The 18,768-nt window shown below is 46.3% G+C and overlaps 1 protein-coding gene across 1 annotated transcript in view; it reads right to left on the minus strand.

Moving 5' to 3' along the window:
* Nucleotides 1-944: 944 nt before the first annotated feature.
* Nucleotides 945-18,768, minus strand: part of LOC147107762 (uncharacterized) — a 58,566-nt gene continuing 40,742 nt past the window's right edge. The window contains exon 3 of the mRNA XM_086007429.1: nucleotides 945-1,456. Coding sequence (XP_085863555.1) covers nucleotides 1,231-1,456 — 226 coding nt within the window. The 3' untranslated portion in view covers nucleotides 945-1,230. The remainder of the gene's footprint in view (nucleotides 1,457-18,768) is intronic.

Below are 18,768 nucleotides of genomic sequence, written 5' to 3' on the forward strand. Positions count from 1 at the left end.
CACCTTTTTTGTTTTATTTTTATGCCAAACTGGGATGAACAAATTCTGTAGTTCATCCATTAGGTCTTTGAATGTTTGCCATTGCCTATCCACCGTCAACCCTTTGAGTGACATTCCCCAATCAATCCTACCCAACTCGCTCCTCAGACCATCGTAATTTCCTTTATTTAAATTTAGGACCCTAGTCTCTGAGTCAACTACTTCATTCTCCATCTTAATGAAGAATTCTATCATATTATGATCGCTCTGACCCAAGGGGCCTCGTACAGCAAGATTGCTAATTAATCCTTTCTCGTTACATAATACCCAGTCTAAGATGGCCTGATCTCTGGTTGGTTCCTCGACATATTGGTCTTATGAAGAAAGGTTGAGCAGGTTGGGCCTATACTCATTGGAGTTCAGAAGAATGAGAGGTGATCTCATTGAAACATATAAGATTCTGAGGGGGCTTGACAGGGTAGATGCAGGGAGGATGTTTCCCCTCGTGGGGGAATCTAGAACTAGGGGGCTCAATTTCAGGATAAGGGGTCGCCCATTTAAAATGGAGATGAGGAGGAATTTCTTCTCTGAGGGTCGTGAATCTTTGGGATTCTCTACCCCAGGGAGCTGTGGAGGTGGAGTCATTGAATATATTCAAGGCAGAGATAGACAGAGTTTTGAGCTACAGGGGAGTCAAGGGCTATGGGGAGCGGGCGGGAAAGTGGTGTTGAGACCAAGATCAGATCAGCCATGATCTTATTGAATGGCAGGACAGGCTCGAGGGGCCGAATGGCCGACTCCTGTTCCTATTTCTTATGTTCTTATGTAATGTTACATAGTGCAATTTTAACCCATAAATGTGTACTATTATGTATTCGAAGAATCCAGTGAACTATTAAGACAAACATGAATGATTCATAACGTGTGACATAAGAAAACTACTTGGCACTTGGTCTAAGCGTTAAACAAAGCTTTAATCAACTGTTTTACAACATGGAGGTCTAGTTGTGTCCTTCACTAATTCCTGTTAAGAATGTCCTGCACAAGCTGGGCCCGTGCCCGAGTATTTATACTCTCCCTGGACAGCGCCACCGGTAGGCCGCTCAGTATTATTTCATAAGTCTTTCTTTCATGAATGACTGATTCATGTCAACGTGATTTTTTTTTTACTACAATGCTAAATATTGTGATACAACAGGTTTTCCCCATTCCTGAGAATTGGAACTTTATTACAGATTTTAGATAGTCTGATCATGGAATATCTCTGCTTGGAATGACAGTATTATCCAGCAGTGACTGTGGTCCTTCAGAGGTTTCAAGGTGCTTCTGTTCATTGTTGAGATATACATTAGCCACTTTTCCAGTGTCAGCTGGCAGTAATGATGAAACGGTATAGTTGGACAGGTTCACTCCCTGTACTTGACGACGCTTGTTCCTGTTAAACTTTTTCGCTGATTTTCTTCGTGAACTGTCAATTCTGCAGAATTGGGGGAAAACATTCAAGAATTAGGAAGAAGTCCAGTTTGTCAGCATTCTCTGATTACCAATATGTTCTCATTTTACATAGAATTACATAGAATGTAGAGAAATAGGCCCTTTGGCCCAACTGGCCTATGCCCGTGTTTATGCTCCACACGGATCTCCTCCCACCTGTCTTCATCTAACCCTATTAGCATAGCTTTCTATTCCTTTCTCCCTCATGTGTTTATCTAGCTTCTCTTTGAATGCCTCGATCTTATTCGCCTCAACTACTCCTTGTGGTAGCGAGTTCCACATTATAAGGTGAGATTTTCCTTGGTCTGCACCAGGGCGCACCGGATCCCCTGAGCTCAGTGAATATTGGAAAATCGGACAGGTTGGAGCACACATGTGCCTGAATTCCCTTCCATTAATTAAAATGGAGGAAAATCAGGCAGGTTTCTTTTCAGACATGTGCTGTGACCTGCCTGATCTTCTGATATTCACTTTGCTCAATTAACCCAATGTATCTGGGCTCAAATCCAGGAAAATCTCCCCTATAACCTGTTCTTATTCTATTAATAAGAATAAAAGAAATCAAGAATATTTTCAAGAATATATTGTTTGTCCCCCATGACTCCAACTCACTCAGCTAGCATTCAATTACACTTTGAATAGAAGTGTTTAAATGTACTCATTTAAACCTGGGGAAAGAAAAGAAAGACTTGCATTTATATAGCGCCTTTTACGACCTCAGGATGTCCCAAAGTGCTTTACAGTCAATAAAGTACTTTTGAAGTGTAGTCACGGTTGTAATGTAGGAAATGCGGCAGCCAATTTGTGCACAGCAAGCTCCCACAAACAGCAATGTGATAATGACCAGATAATCTGTTTTTGTTATTGACGTAATAAAGACTCACTACGCCCTTGGTTGAACATAAAGCAAGGCTTTAATCGACTTGTAACAAAACATGGAGGTCTAGTTAGTAGTCACTAGCTTCCTGTTTCCAGATTGTCTCTGGCCAAGTTGGGCCCACGCCCGAGTATTTATACTCCTCGGACGGCGCCCTCAGCTGGCCGTCCAGTAGTACTTCCTGAGTTACTTCTTGTAGAAGTTGCGATTTATGACAGTTATATTGATTGAGGGATAAATATTAGCCAGGACACCGGAGATAACTGCCCAGCTCTTCTTTGAAATAGTGCCATGGGATCTTTTACATCCACCTGAGAGAGCAGATGGGGCCTCGGTTTAACATCTCATCCAAAAGGCAGCAACTCCGACAGTGCAGTACTCGCCCTGGGGTGTCAGCCTGGATTTTTTTGCTCAAGTCACTGGAGCGAGACTTGAACCCACAACCTTCTCACGCAGAGGCAAGGATGCTACCAACTGAGCCACAGCTGAAACTAGAGGCAAAAGTGTTAGGATAGGTAACTAAAGGTGTAGTTGAAGAGGTTAGATGTTCGGAAAATCATAGAATCATAGAATGGTTACAGCACAGAAGGAGGCCATTCGGCCCGTCGAGCCCATGCCGGCTCACTGCAAGAGCACTTCAGCTAGTCCAACTCCCCTGCCCTTTCCCCGTAGCCCTGCAAAAAAAAATTCCTTCAGGTACTTATCCAATTCCCTTTTGAAAGCCACGATTGAATCTGCCTCCACCACCCTCTCAGGCAGTGTATTCCAGATCCTAACCACTCGCTGCGTAAAAAAGATTTTCCTCGTGTCGCCTTTGGTTCTTCTGCCAATCACCTTAAATCTGTGTCCTCTGGTTCTCGACCCTTCTGCCAATGGGAACAGCTTCTCTCTATCTACTCTGTCTAGAATCCCCTCATGATTTTGAACACCTCTATCAAATCTCCTCTCAATCTTCTCTGCTCTAAGGAGAACAACCCCAGCTTCTCCAGTCTATCCATGTAACTGAAGTCCCTCATCACTGGAACCATTTTAAAAAATCTTTTCTGTACCCTCTCTAAGGCCCTCACATCCTTCCTAAAGTGCGGTGCCCAGAAATGGACACAATACTCCAGTTGAGGCCAAACTAGTGTTTTATAACGTTTAATCATAACTTCCTTGCTTTTGTACTCTATTTAAGAAGCCCAGGATCCCGTATGCTTTTTTAACCGCTTTCTCAACCTGCCCTGCCACCTTCAGCACTTTGTGCACATATACCCCCAGGTCTCTCTGTTCATGCACCCACTTTAGAATTGTACCCTTTAGTTTATATTGCCTCTCCTCGTTCTTCCTACCAAATTGTATCACTTTGCACTTTTCTGCGTTAAATTTCATCTGCCACGTGTCTGCCCATTCCATCAGCTTGTCTATGTCCTCCTGAAGTCTATCACTATCCTCCTCACTGTTCACTATACTTCCAAGTTTTGTGTCATCTGCAAATTTTGTACACCCAAGTCCAAGTCATTAATATATATCATAGACACAAAAGGCATCAAGAGGTATGGGGAGAGAGGGGGAATATGGTATTGAGATAGAGGATCAGCCATGATCATATTGAATGGCAGAGCAGGCTCGAAGGGCCGAATGGCCTACTCCTGCTCCTCTTTTTCTGTTTCTATGTTCTTTCAAGAAAAGCAGTGGTCCTAGTATCGACCCCTGGGGAACACCACTGTGTACCTTCCTCCAGTCCGAAAAACAACCCTTCACCACTACTCTCTGTTTCCTGTCATTTAACCAATTTCGTATCCATGCTGCCACTGTCCCTTTTAAAAACGGGTCATTTTCCGAGTGGCAGGCAGTGACTAGTGGGGTACCGCAAGGATCGGTCCTAGGACCCCAGCTGTTCACAATATATATTAATGATCTGGACGAGGGAATTGGATGTAATATCTCCAAATTTGCAGATGACACAAAGCTGGGTGGGAGGGTATGCTGTGAGGAGGATGTCATGAAACTCCAGTACGATTTGGACAGGTTGGGTGATTGGGCAGAAACATGGCAAATGCACTATAATGTGGATAAATGTGAGGTTATCCACTTTGGTGGCAAAAACAGGAAGGCAGATTATTATTTGAATGGCAATAGATTGGGAGAAGGGGAAGTGCAAAGAGACCTGGGTGTTCTTGTGCACCAGTCGCTGAAGGTAAGCATGCAGGTGCAGCAGGCGGTTAAGAAGGCAAATGGTATGTTGGCCTTCGTAGCAAGAGGGTTCGAGTACAAGAACAAGGATGTCTTGCTGCCGTTGTACAGGGCCTTGGTGAGACCGCACCTTGAATATTGTGTGCAGTTTTGGTCACCTTACCTGAGGAAGGACGTTCTTGCCATGGAGGGAGTGCAGCGAAGATTCACCAGGCTGATACCTGGGATGGCAGGAATGACGTACGAGGAGAGATTGTGTCAATTGGACTTATACTCACTGGAGTTTAGAAGATTGAGAGGGGATCTCATCGAAACCTATAAAATTCTGTCAGGTCTGGACAGACTAGATGCAGAAAGGATGTTTCTGATGGCCGGGGAGTCCAGAACCAGGGGTCATAGTCTAAGGATAAGGGGTAAGCCATTTAGGACTGAAATGAGGAGGAATTTCTTCACCCAGAGAGTGGTGAACCTGTGGAATTCTCTGCCACAGAGGGTGGTGGAGGCCAGTTCATTAAATATATTCAAGAAAGAGTTGGATATATTTCTTGAGGCTAAAGGGATCAAGGGATATAGGGAGAAGGCAGGGACAGGGTACTGAATTTGGATGATCAGCCATGATCTCATTGAATGGCAGAGCAGGCTCGAGGGGCCGAATGGCCTACTCCTGCTCCTATCTTCTATGTTTCTATGTTTCTATTCCAGGGGCTTCAACTTTGCTGGCAAGCCTATTATGTGGCACTTTATCAAAGGCAAATTCTTTCTTTCTTTAGGGAAGAGAAAATCAACCAGGATCCACCCACTCCTTATTTTTATCCCGTGATCTGTGCTGGATGTGCATATGTCCAGACAGGATTGTTGCATTGATGTCCCCCCATGGTTGAATTCCCTGCTCATATGTGAATAATGGGCCTTTTGGTAAGGTATCAGTCGGCGATCAGCATGCATGAATGCCCCAAAATGGAATTGTTGCCCCTCCCTATCTCTGTAACCTCCTCCAGCCCTACAACCCTCCGAGATATCTGCGCTTCTCCAAATCTAGTTTCTTGCGCATCCCCGACTCCCTTCGCCCTTCCACTGGCGGCCGTGCCTTCAGCTGCCTAGGCCCTAATCTCTGGAATATACTCCCTAAACCTCTCTGCCTCTCTCTCCTCCTTAAAACCTAACTCTTTGACCAAGCTTTTTGTCACCAGTCCTAACATCTCTTTATGTAGCTCGGTGTCAAATTATGTTTGATAATGCTGCTGTGAATCACCTTGGGATGTTTTACTATTTTAAAGGCGCTATATAAATGCAAGTTTTTGTTATTGCTGTTCAGGAGAGGAAGGGAGAAATTAGCAAAATAGAAAATTGGGAAAATGTCCCCATTCATGCACCTGCAAGCTTGCCTCAATTTTTTCAAGAGCACTAGATTTAAGAGTCTAATCTAAACACAGATGCCTCCATTCAACAGTAGATAAATGAACTCACTGTTTGAACTAAACAATCTGCTACCATTGAATTATTGACAAATTTTGATTCACTACTTATTTGAGCACCACCTATTATGCAGACGGTTTAAACCCAGGGGGCACTCCAGCATCCCTCTTTGAAGTATCATATATCTATTATAGGAACAGGGTATGTCATTATGTTTGCATGTAGCAAAACTAGGACCCTGAGGTGGCATGGAGTCATGCCGCATGGGCTCACTTGCAGAAGCTCCAGTTCTTCGTATTTTACGACTATCTCTAATTATCTGTAAAATTTGAAAAATGTCCCTAAGCTTCTTATAATGCAATAAATCTATTCTGGCTACTTTTTAAGCCATAAAACAGTGATAGCAACAATAGCTCGTACTGAAGTAAAAATAAAACCCATGTTGGATTCTGTAAAATGCATTTGAGCAGTTTAATTGCTTGCTGCAAATTAGTTACGATCATGAAATCATCACACCCGAGGGCCACTATGGTCTATTTCAACTAAGGGCTTAACAGCTCTACTCCATTAGAAAAATACTCCAGCTGACCTTCAATGGTCCTGGAAATGGTCATAATAGACCTGGATTTTGTAGTCCTACTCCTACAGATAATCCTTCTAAATGGCTTGTTGGTTAACACCTAAGGCACTGAATTCTTTATCTGTAACCCACTTTAAATTGGCTTCCTCTTCTTCTGGTGCTGCAATGGGTGTCGTCTTACACCAGTGCTGCATCTTCCTCCTCAGCAGCAGCAGGTTACCTCTTGGCTGCAGAGATCGCGCCAGGAACCCTCCCTACATAAGTATCAAGTCCCAAGGAGAAACCTGGGCCGGGGTTACAGCGGCATCAGGGTGTGAGGCGGAAGTCCCACCCCAACCCAGGTGGGGGGATTAGGAAAACCCAGCCCAATGAGTACATAACAACACTTCAAAGTAATTCATTATTATATATATATATTATTTATAAGTGCTTCGAGAAGTTTCTGAGAGATGTCAGTGCAGTACTGAGGGAGTGCTGCACTATCGGAGATGCTGTTCTTCGGATGAGACATCAAACCAAGTCTGCCAGTTCAAGTGGATGCAAAATATCCCACAGCACTATTCAAAGAGCAGGGGAGTTCTCCCAGTCTCCTGGGCAATATTTGTCGCTCAGCCAAGATCGCTGAAACAGATTACCATGTTATTTATCTTATTGCTGTGTTTTTTTAAGGATCTTTCTGTACATAATTTGTTTACATTACAACAGTGACTACAATTTAATTTTTGACGCGTAGTCATTGTCTTAATATAGGAAATGCAGCAACCCATTTGTGCACAGCAATGTCCACAAGCAGCAATGAGATACATGACCAGATGGTCTGTTTTTGATGCTGTTGGGTGAAGGATAAGTGTTGGCCAGGATACCAGGAGAACTCCCCTGCTCTTCTTTGAAAAGTGCTATAGGATCTTTTACCACCAACCGAGAGGGTGGATGGGGCCTCTGTTAAACGCCTCATCTGAAAGACAACACCTCCAAAGTGGCAATCTAGAGTACGCACTCCAGAGACTTGAGCACATAAAGCTAGGCTGGCGCTCCAGTGCAATGCTGAGGGAGCGCTGCACTGTCGGAGGTGCCGTCTTTTGGATGAGATATTAAACCGAGGCCCCGTCTGCTCTCTCAGGTGGACTTAAAAGATCCCATGGCACTATTGCAAAAAAGAGCAGGGGAGTTATCGCTAGTGTCCTGGCCAATATTTATCCCTCAATCAACATCATTAAAAACAGATTATCTGGTCAATATCACATTGCTGTTTGTGGGACCTTGCTGTGCGCAATTTGGCTGCCGCATTTCCTACAAACAGCGGCTACACTGCAAAAGTACTTAATAGGCTGTAAAACGCTTGGTCCTGAGGTCGTGAAAGGCGCTACATAAATGCAAGTCTTTCTTTTTTCCTGGCATGCGGTTATGTCTGACACATTGGGCTGGATTTTAATGGGGAAGGCGGGTTGGGGGCAGGGGCGCTCTGATGTGGGTGGGAAACCCGGGAGAACGGGATTTCCACAGGCCCTGCCGACTTTAACGGCAGGCCCTGATTTGCATGTGAGGCCTCTGTTTCCCACCCACAGCCAGCCAGATGGAGAGGTCAGCCTACGGCACTAGGCCGCACAGAGGAGGGAGGGAGGGATCGGCTAGGAGCCGGGGTCGGCCTCTGGAGGATCGAGGGAAAGGGGGGGAAGAGAGGATCAAGGCTGGAAGATCGGGGAGTGGGGGGGGGAGGGAAGAACGTGGCCGGCCACCGGAGGATCAGTGCCAGCCTCAGGATCATTGGGCTGGATTTCCCCAACCTCGGCAGGTCCATAACAGGTGACGTCGGTGGTGGGTCCCGGCCTCGCTGTTGGCTCCAGCCCGCTGTCCAAAATGATTTTCCCCTGATTGGTCTTCATAAGCCCGCCCAGCGCGTTTACCAGCTAATTGAAGGAAGGGGGTCTGGTGACGTCATTTGATGACGCGTCATCAGCCGGTTTCCTTAAAGGGACCATGCGCAAATTGATGTAGACATTTGTGCTGTCAGTGTTCTACAGCATTGAGGTGCTGCAAACACTGACGAGCACTGCACTGAGGTGCACAGCTGTACCCAGGCTCTCCCATGACTCCCTCCATATGCTTATGGAGGGAGTCACAGCACACAGGGAGGTTCCCCTCCCTTCCCATGGGCGGAAGAGACCTACCCTGGTTGTACATTGCACAGGAGGGCACAAGCAGGGATGTCGTCAGGAGGACCAGGCTGCAGTGGCGCAAACATTTCAATGATCTCAGTAGATCACAAAACGTTAGTACAAAACTACACTCAACCTCATCCTGCTGTGCCACTCATCACATCCCCATCACTCTGCCTTCCCTACCCTACTCCTGCACATCCTTACTCACACCAACTTACCTTGCACCTCCACTCATCCCTCTCTATCTACATCGTCACTTCCCCATCTCACTAGCCACCCCTCACACTCACCCTCATCCAAGTGCAAGCATACCAACTAACAACACACAAGGGTAGGCACTTGGGTGTTTTATGCAATGTCCATGTAAAGTTTCTGTTAATGTACTGTCAAACATTGAAACCTTTATTTTGAACACTTTGCGTTCTTGGACAGATTTGTATGCACCTTTGGAAGTGGCTTAGTGAGTTACAGTGAATGGTGAGACATAATGGCACCCCCCTCAATGGTGATATGTGTGAAAGGAATAGCTTGGGCATTGTAGGAATGCTTTATGGTGTTGGTGTGGGGTGGTGCCAACATGGCACATCATGTGGTAGCCAGGGTGTACAGCGTAAAGTGAAGTAAATCTGACCATGGTGAGGCCATCCCTGGCCTCCTGGGCAGTAATGTGCTCGGGTGCTGATGCCATGTGTCCTGTGCAGCATCAGTTGATTGCGGAGAAGGTTGGTGTGGTTGTTGGTGCTGCTGGTGTGCCTGATGCTGCTGGTGTTGGGGTTGATCATGGTCAGATTCTGAGGATCAAGGTGAGATAGTATAAACCATAACCATTCTGATGTATTAGATGGCAGGTGAACTTGATATGACAGAATGGTGAGAGAGGTTGTTCCAATGAGGTGACACTGGATACAGAGTTTGCTCCAAACACTTGCAACCTGCATAAAGCTCAATCTGTCTTTCAAATGCAGTAAGCAACAGCTTCTGACCTTGGAAAGTGAATAGCTGTGAGATGGGAGCTTTTATAGCACATTTGCAGCTGTCAAGCAATGATATGATTCCATGGTCATACAACTCCCACCCTGCTTACCTGACGTGATCCCCAAGCAGCGTGGACCCCATGGGCGACCTGGTAAACTCTGAAGGTGAGCTGAAAATAGTTCTTAATCCTCTGTTAACAAGATCATAATGGCCTGAATTGCCTCCCCCGCTGCTGCGTGTCGGGTCTGCTCAGCGCTGACAGACCCGACATTTGGAAAAGGCGTGACAGCGGGTTGACAGTGGGGTCCTGACCCGCTGTCAAAGGAAACCACTTTCCCACCTGGCCCGCCACTGATCGTGCCCACTGACCCCCCCAGTAAACTTCCCCCATTGGTGGGGAGGTGGGGAGAGAAGATAGGGGCCGGCCTCAGCATCATCGGTGCAGGGGGCAATCAGAGGCCTCGTGAGGGGGTCGCCGATTGCAGGGTTAGGTTAGGCGGGGACCCTGGATCCAGGAGGTAGGTATAAAGGCACTTATCTCCTGGATGCAGCAGTCCCGTCTTGCTGTAACTGCTGGGTTTTGCGAGGTATGTAAAACCCGACCAGCTACAGTTAAAAAAAAAATAGAGGTTAAAGAGGCTTCCCACCTCGTTATAATATTTAAATTGACGTCCTGTCTCCTGGCAACGGGCTGGCTCCCCACTCCTGTTCCGCCTTTGTTAAAACCGGAAGTGGGTGGGTTGGAGGTGGGTTCAGGTCGGGATTCCGATTTTTAACTACCCCGCGCTCCTAATCCACCTACTTTTTTCGGTTCAAATTCCCCCCACTGACATGGCTAAGTAGGTTGTTTCTCTTCGTTAAGCTGTGCAGCTTGCATGACTTCATGTTATTTTTGATTGGGTGGTAACACTATGAACACAAAATCGGCAAATTTCATGCTTGTGCTTTATGGTAAATGACTAATATTATCCCCTTCCTAACTATCCCGAACATCCGCATGCTGTAAAACTGAGCCCATTATTACTAATGTACACCTCCCCCCATTATATAAAGTGAATACCAGTTTCCTATATCTATTTTATTTACTGTGAACACTATTTGTGTTGTCACTCTCAGTGTCAAACATAGCTTTTCAATGGGTACATCTGCTCTGTTGAAACCTGTGAAGCCTTTCAGTTCAGGTGCGGAAAAAGTCAAGGCCCCTGTGCCAGTTCAAGAAGAGGAGGGCAGCCTTCCTGAATATGCAGCAGCGTCACTCGATCTGACCATAGCAAACAGCAGCTCAGAAACTAGCACCATGCGTATGGTGGAGGGTAGGCTAGAGGAAGGGTCTTTGCATGATGAATCACTGGGCACAAATGTGCAGGAAGTGGGGCAGGGGGATAGAATGGCACAGGTCCCAGCTCGCCACAGGGTGAGATTGCATTCTAGCCCTGCTGTAGAGAACTCAGCTGCTGACTTCGAGGGCCCAGACTACTGACAAAGGCTGATGGGCATACACCAGGAAATGCTAAGTACGCTGGTGCTCCCCCTCCTAGGTGAGTTTATCACATGGTGAGTCAGGTGCTGGGGCAGACCAATTTCACATAAGTGTCCTACAACCAGCATAGGGCCATTATTTTAATATTATAATGAGGTTCTTCAATACATCTGGCACATGTCCTGGATACCTACGGGGGCGCCAAATCCAATCTGGTGGGTGGGCACTTCTGGCATGAAATGGGCACACACACATCACCTGCCATATTGGATGCTTAGGTCCCTGTTTCGTGCCTGAAAAATGAGTGTGGCACGATCCAATTTCTGGGCCATTGTGCCAAAAAATTAATTTCCTTTGGAGCTTTTATGTAATTCAGAATCTTAATTGTCACCATTACAAGATTATATTGTTTTGCTGACATAGACATGAACATCTGTCTGAGTATTAACTGCATAGAATTCTTAATTTTATGATCTATATAAAACGCAACATTCATCCATCCCATCTGCTTGTTCGCTGTGCTAGTTTTCTAAAGGATCAGTTAGCTTAACTCTCAGGTGCCGTAGATAGAGCACAATATCCTGAGTTAAAAATTGAATGATTAGAATGGTAATTTCATATTTTGACATCTATTATTATTGCCATTCACTCACTCCATCTGGACTCTGTTAATCTTTGTTTTGATATTAATATTGAAGAGTTATAATCTAGTTTGTAGCAATTGCAGATCTTATTTACTAAAGCTTTCAATTTGTTCTTAACCCTTCTCTTCCAATTTTCTCTACTTCTTTCCTGAAGGCACTGAACTCAGGTTGGACGCAGTTCCCGAGGCACCAGGGGGGGAAAATTCAGTTGTTTGCACCTCCCATTAGTGCCTTAAGAAGGCGCTAATGGGGCGCAAAGCAACTAGCGCCCAGGCGTGGCGATGTTTGCGCCGCTCGCGAAATTAACTAGACATTTTGTGGCAGCGCTAAACACTACCGCCATGATCCCCTGCGCCAGCAGATCGTGATATCAGTCGAGTGCGCAACGCCCCATTAGTGCCCCGGACTGGATATTGAGTGGCGCCCCCTGCCATACCGCCTGCCGCTAGCAACGACAGGTTGAGGGGAGCATTTTGCAGTCAGAAAGGGACTGGGGGAGCGCTATTTAAAGGCGACCGCTTCCTGCCTTTTTTTGTCGGTGACATTTTTGCACCACGCATTCTGAGAGAGAGAGAGAGAGACTTCTGGAGAGATTCAACGCTGTGTGAAGGAGTTTTGAGTACTGAGCAGCACTTTGCAGGTTTATTTTGATTTGCCCTTCCTTGCTTCGCCAGCGCTCTGAGGTAGCGCCTCGCTCCTCGGCCTTTGCGCCTTAAGACAGGTGTGAGGTGCCTGATTTAGCGCTCCAATCACCTCCAGGGGCGATAAAAGCTAAGATAATTAGCGCCAGGCACTAAACTTTGCGCACGGCCGATAATGGCGCCCCAAATGGGGCAATACTGAATTTTTCCCCCCAGGTGTCCAACCACTGCAGAGTAGCAATCAATGGAATGCTGGACTATGTAACTAATACAGTAGCACACAAGTCATGCTCAAACAGTGTACAGTGCTCTGGTCAGACTACATGTCAAGTACTAGTCACCAAGACACAGCTGCTGGAGAAGAGAAGAAAGAATTGCATTTATATAGCACCTTTCACAACCACCAGATGTCCCAAAGCGCTTTACAGCCAATTAAGTACTATTTTTGAAGTGTAGCCACTGTTGTAATGTAGGAGACGTGGCAGCCAATTGCGCACAGCAAGCTCCCACAAACAGCAATGTGATAATGACCAGATAATCTGTTTTTAGGTGTTGATTGAGGGATAAATATTGGCTAGGACACTGGGGCTAACTCCCCTGCTCTTCTTCAAAATAGTGCCATGGGATCTTTTACATCCACCGGAGAGAGCAGACGGGGCTTCGGTTTAACGTCTCATCTGAAAGACGGCAACTGCGACAGTGCAGCACTCCCTCAGCACATCACTGGAATGTCAGACTAGATTTTTGTGCTCAAGTCTCTGGAAGTGGGACTTGAACCCACGACCTATCTGACTCAGAGGCGAGGGTGCTACCCACTGAGCCACGGTTGAAACAGCCAATGAGCATAGAACCAGATGTCTGTGGTACAAGAAAATACTGGAGAAATCTGTGCTTTTCAGCCTTGAAAGGAGGCATCAAGAGGTGATAATCATAGGTACTAAATAATATGGAAAAGGTAGATTGAGTAAATTACTTCAGACTAAAAAGCAACAGTAGGACAAGGGGACACAGGCCCAAACTAGCAAAAGGCAGATTTAGGATTAATGTCAGGAAATTCTTCCCCGTGTAAAGAATAATCAAATATGGACTGGCCTTCCAGACAGAGCGGTGGAGGAAAAAACCCTGGAGTTATTTTAGAAACAGCTAGATGCTGCAACTTGAGGACTGTAAGGTCTTTCTGGACGGATGAACTAAAATGGACCAAATGACCTTCCTCATCCATGTGTATCTTGTTATATGCGATTGTTCGCTACGGGCACATTGTTACAAGTGCAGTTGACTGCATTTACCAGACAGTCATGCTGCGCAAGATTTTATTACCCCAGTCTGCTTGACAGTCATAATTTTTTCTAAAAATATTTGTCTAATTAAAAGAAACACAATTTGTCAGCCTGTTTAATAATCTGTAAATAATCTTAGATTTTATTTGGTCTTGTCAATCAGCACAAATGTTCCCAGATGAGGGAAGAGCCATGCATCAGATGCTGACTCCAGGAGACAAAAACTCTATCGTGAGTTCAAAATGTATCTGAATTTAAATCACACTGAAGGAATTTGATATCTAAAGTCCCACTGAAAGTGAAAGAAAGCCTTGAGGGTTTAATACATTGCTGGAAACAAAATGTTAGAAATAGCTTTTTTTTCCATCAGGATTTTCTCCTCTCTTGAAAACGTGGACTCACGCAAGGGTCTAGTTACATGAGCTCCAGAACTTCGCCAAAGTGGCCATTCTTCAAGTATAAGTCTGAAGGAGACTCAAAATGATGAATCTCTGAAATTATCATCAATCATAATGTCAGTTTCATTAAGATTTTTTTTTAAATTACATCCAACTTTTACTTAATTAACATTGTCTTATTTTTTATTTCAAGCATTAAAACAACAGTGGGACGGTACCATATTTTAAATATTACAAGGCGCTTAACACTGAATGGGTCGATAGCAGAGGTGGAGAACATAACCATTTCATCCTGCGAGGCTCTAGCACATGCCCACAGCACGGTAACAGCCCCAGTAGTTTGACATCCTCTCTACTGTGTGCATACCTGCTGTCACAGTTACAGGTTTTCTGCTCAGTAAGTTTTCTGTCATGCAGAAAACACACAGTAAGGAGTGGTGATGTATGAAAAGTACAACAGCCAGAGGCATCAAGCCTCAGACCCAAATGCCACACAATATATGTCCCATCAGTGCAGGCAGATATAAGCAGAACTGACAAATGATATATTATCCTTATACAAATCGATATCATCTTATTTATTAACAGTCTTGCAAAAATAACCTATGTTGAGTTCCTGCTGCGTTTCTGATTGCTTCATGCTAAAGTTGTGTGCTTAGCAGTTGCAAGATTGTGGCTCAGAATTTCCGCAATGTGATTTACATTGCTGTTGCATTTTTAATAAAGTGTTATGTCCGCTACTGGTCTCTAGAAGGAAATGCACGGAGATTTCCTGGGTATGATACCCATTGGTGGATGGATTGGCATAAAACAGGTGTAAAACTAGTGCAAGCAGCTGAACCAGCAGGAAACTTCTGTGCAGCCTTTTAATTGCACTGTGCAGCCTGTACTATTCAACAGACCACAAGGTGACAAGCAGGCAAGGCAGGAATACTACTTGGCTCTTTCTGTTCTCTCTCAAATTACTGCACTGCATGTCTTGCTAGTATTTTTAATACACCTTCACATGGAGGGGGGGAGGGGCTTTGAAGGCAAGACAAACAGATACATGGGTTTGGGTGACACCAAGTCACCCAGAATTATCAGTCATGCCATCTGGAGCGAAGTGGCTCTGGAACTGACTGCCAGTTCCCTTACCTCAACGCGGGCAGAACAGTGCTGCCAAAATTTCCACATACTCAGCAGAGCAGGCAAGGCAACACACTGTACACAGTTCCCTTTTCTTCCTTGGCCCCCCTGGGCATCAATGCAACCTTCACCCTCTTAAAGCAGCACTTTCACAACTAGACCTTCACAGAGGTTTCTGGTTGAGGGCACTGCCCCAACTCCCTATCCTGCACGATGGCTACACAACTCCACTAACATACAACTGATATGCACAACCCCAAAACCCCTTCCTCCACTTTGACACCGTCACACCCCCACATCTATTATTTTACCTCTCCCATACCACTTGCCACTCCTTAACTGCCAGCCTTACTCTCACTTATTTATCTCTTTGCGGGAGAAATTGGTGCACAATGCTCACCAAAGGCAGCCCTCCGGATGAGGTTTCTCCACCATTAAACCCCTCATCCCCTTTCAGGACAAGGCCAGGCAGCTCATGAGGAAGCACTCCTTGCCATGGGAGATGCTGAGGTTGGTGCCAGGTTACTGACTGAGCACCTGCACTGTTGCCTTGGTATCCCTATGAAAAACTACACAGCCACAACACCCACCCCTGCAACCACCCCCACTCCTCTGTCTCCTTAATCCCAATGTTCATTCACCCTTGCCTTCTACCCTCACTTCCTGATGATCCACCGCAACAATGGGCAGCACAGAAGGAGGAAGAGGATGGTGGTGAAGGTGATGGTGAGGACTAAGCCACCCAGGAGTCATTGCTGCATGATACTCCTATCCCTCAGGACAGCAACACATACCAGATGTCCCCTCAGAGAACCATGTCAGCAGAACATGTTCAACACTGCGGGCACATAGGAGGACAGGAATAAGAGTAGGCCATTCAGCTCCTCGAGCCTGTTCCGCCATTCAATTCGATTATGGCTGATCTGTATCTTAAATCCATCTATCCACCTTGGTTAGTTGCCTTTGTACTATTGTGCTAAAGCATCATAAGATTGTGATGTGCATAAGAACATAAGAAATAAGAGATGGAGTAGGCCATACAGCCCCTCGAGCCTGCTCCGCCATTCAATAAGATTATGGCTGATCTGTATCTTAAATCCATCTATCCACCTTGGTTAGTTGCCTTTGTACTATTGTGCTAAAGCATCATAAGGTTGTGATGTGCATAAGAACATAAGAACATAAGAAATAAGAGCAGGAGTAGGCCATACGGCCCCTCGAGCCTGCTCCGCCATTCAATGAGATCATGGTTGATCATCGAGCTCAACTCCACTTTCCCGCCCGATCTCCATATCCCTTGATTCCCCTAGAGTCCAAAAATCGATCTATCTCAGCCTTGAATATACTCAAATACTCAGCATTCACAGCCCTCTGAGGCAGAGAATTCCAAAGATTCACAACCCTCTGAGTGAAGAAATTCCTCCTCATCTCGGTCTTAAATGGCCGACCCCTTATTCTGAGACTATACCCCCTAGTTCTAGACCCTCCAGCCAGGGGAAACAACCTCTCAGCATTTACCCTGTCAATCCCCTTCAGAATCTTGTATGTTTCAATGAGATCACCTCTCATTCTTCTAAACTCCAGAGAGTATAGGCCCAATCTACTCAATCTCTCATCATAGGACAACTCTCTCATCCCAGGAATCAATCTAGTGAACCTTTGTTGCACCGCCTCCAAGGCAATTATATCCTTCCTTAGATAAGGAGACCAAAACTGTGCACAGTACTCCAGGTGTGGTCTCACCAAGGCCCTGTACAATTGTAGCAAGACTTCTTTACTCTTATACTCCAACCCCCTTGCAATAAAGGCCAACATGCCATTTGCCTTCCTTATTGCTTGCTGTACCTGCATGCTAACTTTCTATGTTTCTTGCACGAGGACATCCAAATCTCTCTGAACACCAACATTTGAAAGTTTCTCACCATTTAAAAAATATTCAGTTTTTCTATTCTTCCTACCAAAGTGAATAACCTCACTTTTCCCTACATTATACTCCATCTGCCACCTTACTGCCTGTGGTAAACCACTGTATTGTATATTGCCACCTCTGGGTGGCGCTGTGTATGGAGGCATGCCTCAGCTGACTCCACCCACCACTGTGTGGGTTTCGTTCAGACTTGTTCAGTCACTCACGAAGAAGCATGGTCTCTTCTTAGCTAATAAAAGCCTTATTCATCTCTTCTTTCGACTCATCATCTCTTCTTCGACTCATCACCTTTTATGAAGTAATTGATAAGCGTATCAATTTTATTAGCTAAAAGTTAAATGGCGACACCTGAGGAGCAACAACAGCAACGGATACAGCAGACATTGCTGAGAGCCCTCAGACCACCACGCCTGGACCTCGACCCTCAAGATGTGGGTGCATCAGCCAAGTTTGAACACTGGCTGAGCTGCTTTGAATCCTTCCTCGCAATCTCACAGGTTACAGAGGAGGATCACAAACTGAAAATTTTGACCGCCCAGGTGAGCCATCAAGTATATATGCTAATCCGGGACTCTAATACGTACGTGGCGGCCCTCGAGCTACTAAAAGGGCAATATACGCGCCCAGTGAACACAATTTACGCCCGACACCTCTTGGGATCCCGCAGGCAGCAACCGGGAGAATCGGTAGGGGCATTTGCACGGGCGCTACTGGCACTCTGCAGAGACTGCGATTGTAAAGCGGTAACGGCTGTGGAGCACGCGCAGGGACTCGCCTGTGATGCCTTCGTCAGGGGCCTCCAGTCAGACCACACCCGGCAGAGACTGCTAGAAAGCAAGGAACCCGACCTGAAGACGGCCATTGCCCTTGCGCTCTCGTTAGAGGAGGCCCACCGAAACCTCGAGGCATACCCCCGTAACGGCGCCGAGACATGGCAATCGAAACCGTGGGACACGGGACCGCCGCCCCCGGCACCAACCGCTGCAGCGACCCAACCGAGACAGCAGCCTCCGGTAAGAACTGCTTCGATGCCCAGTAACCAGGCCCAAAAATGCTATTTCTGTGGCCAGTTAAAACATCCCAGAGCGCACTGCCCAGCTAAGACAGCTACCTGCTCGGGCTGCGGGAAGAAAGGCCATTACGCTAACGCCTGCAAGGGGAAGCCAGCCAGCAGCGCAGCGTGCGGGCCGTGGGAGCAGCCATCTTATCCGCCATTTTGTGTACCCCCGGCCGCATGGCATCCGCCGCCATCGTATCCAACGCACTCAACCGCCATTTCGTCACCGGAACCGACCACCGTCTCGGCGGATGACTATAGTGACTCACTAAGCCACATACTGGCCTCCGTGACGCTGGATCAAGGCCACCCTCACCATCTATCCAGCTCCATGATGGATATCGCGGTAAACGGCCGCGCCACCAGTTGCCTGATCGACAGCGGGAGCACAGAGAGTTTCGTCCACCCCGACACGGTACGTAGCCACTCCCTCACGATTCTGCCAACGCACCATCGCATTTCTATGGCGTCCAAGTCCCAGTCAATGGACATCAGCGGCTACTGTGTGGTGACCCTGTCAGTAGGGGGCACTGAATATAAAAAATTTAAACTGCTAGT

This window comes from Somniosus microcephalus, chromosome 14 (assembly GCF_052327205.1).
Source record: "Somniosus microcephalus isolate GS21.2 chromosome 14, FLI_Smic_1.0, whole genome shotgun sequence".
In the NCBI taxonomy this organism is placed as follows: domain Eukaryota; kingdom Metazoa; phylum Chordata; class Chondrichthyes; order Squaliformes; family Somniosidae; genus Somniosus; species Somniosus microcephalus.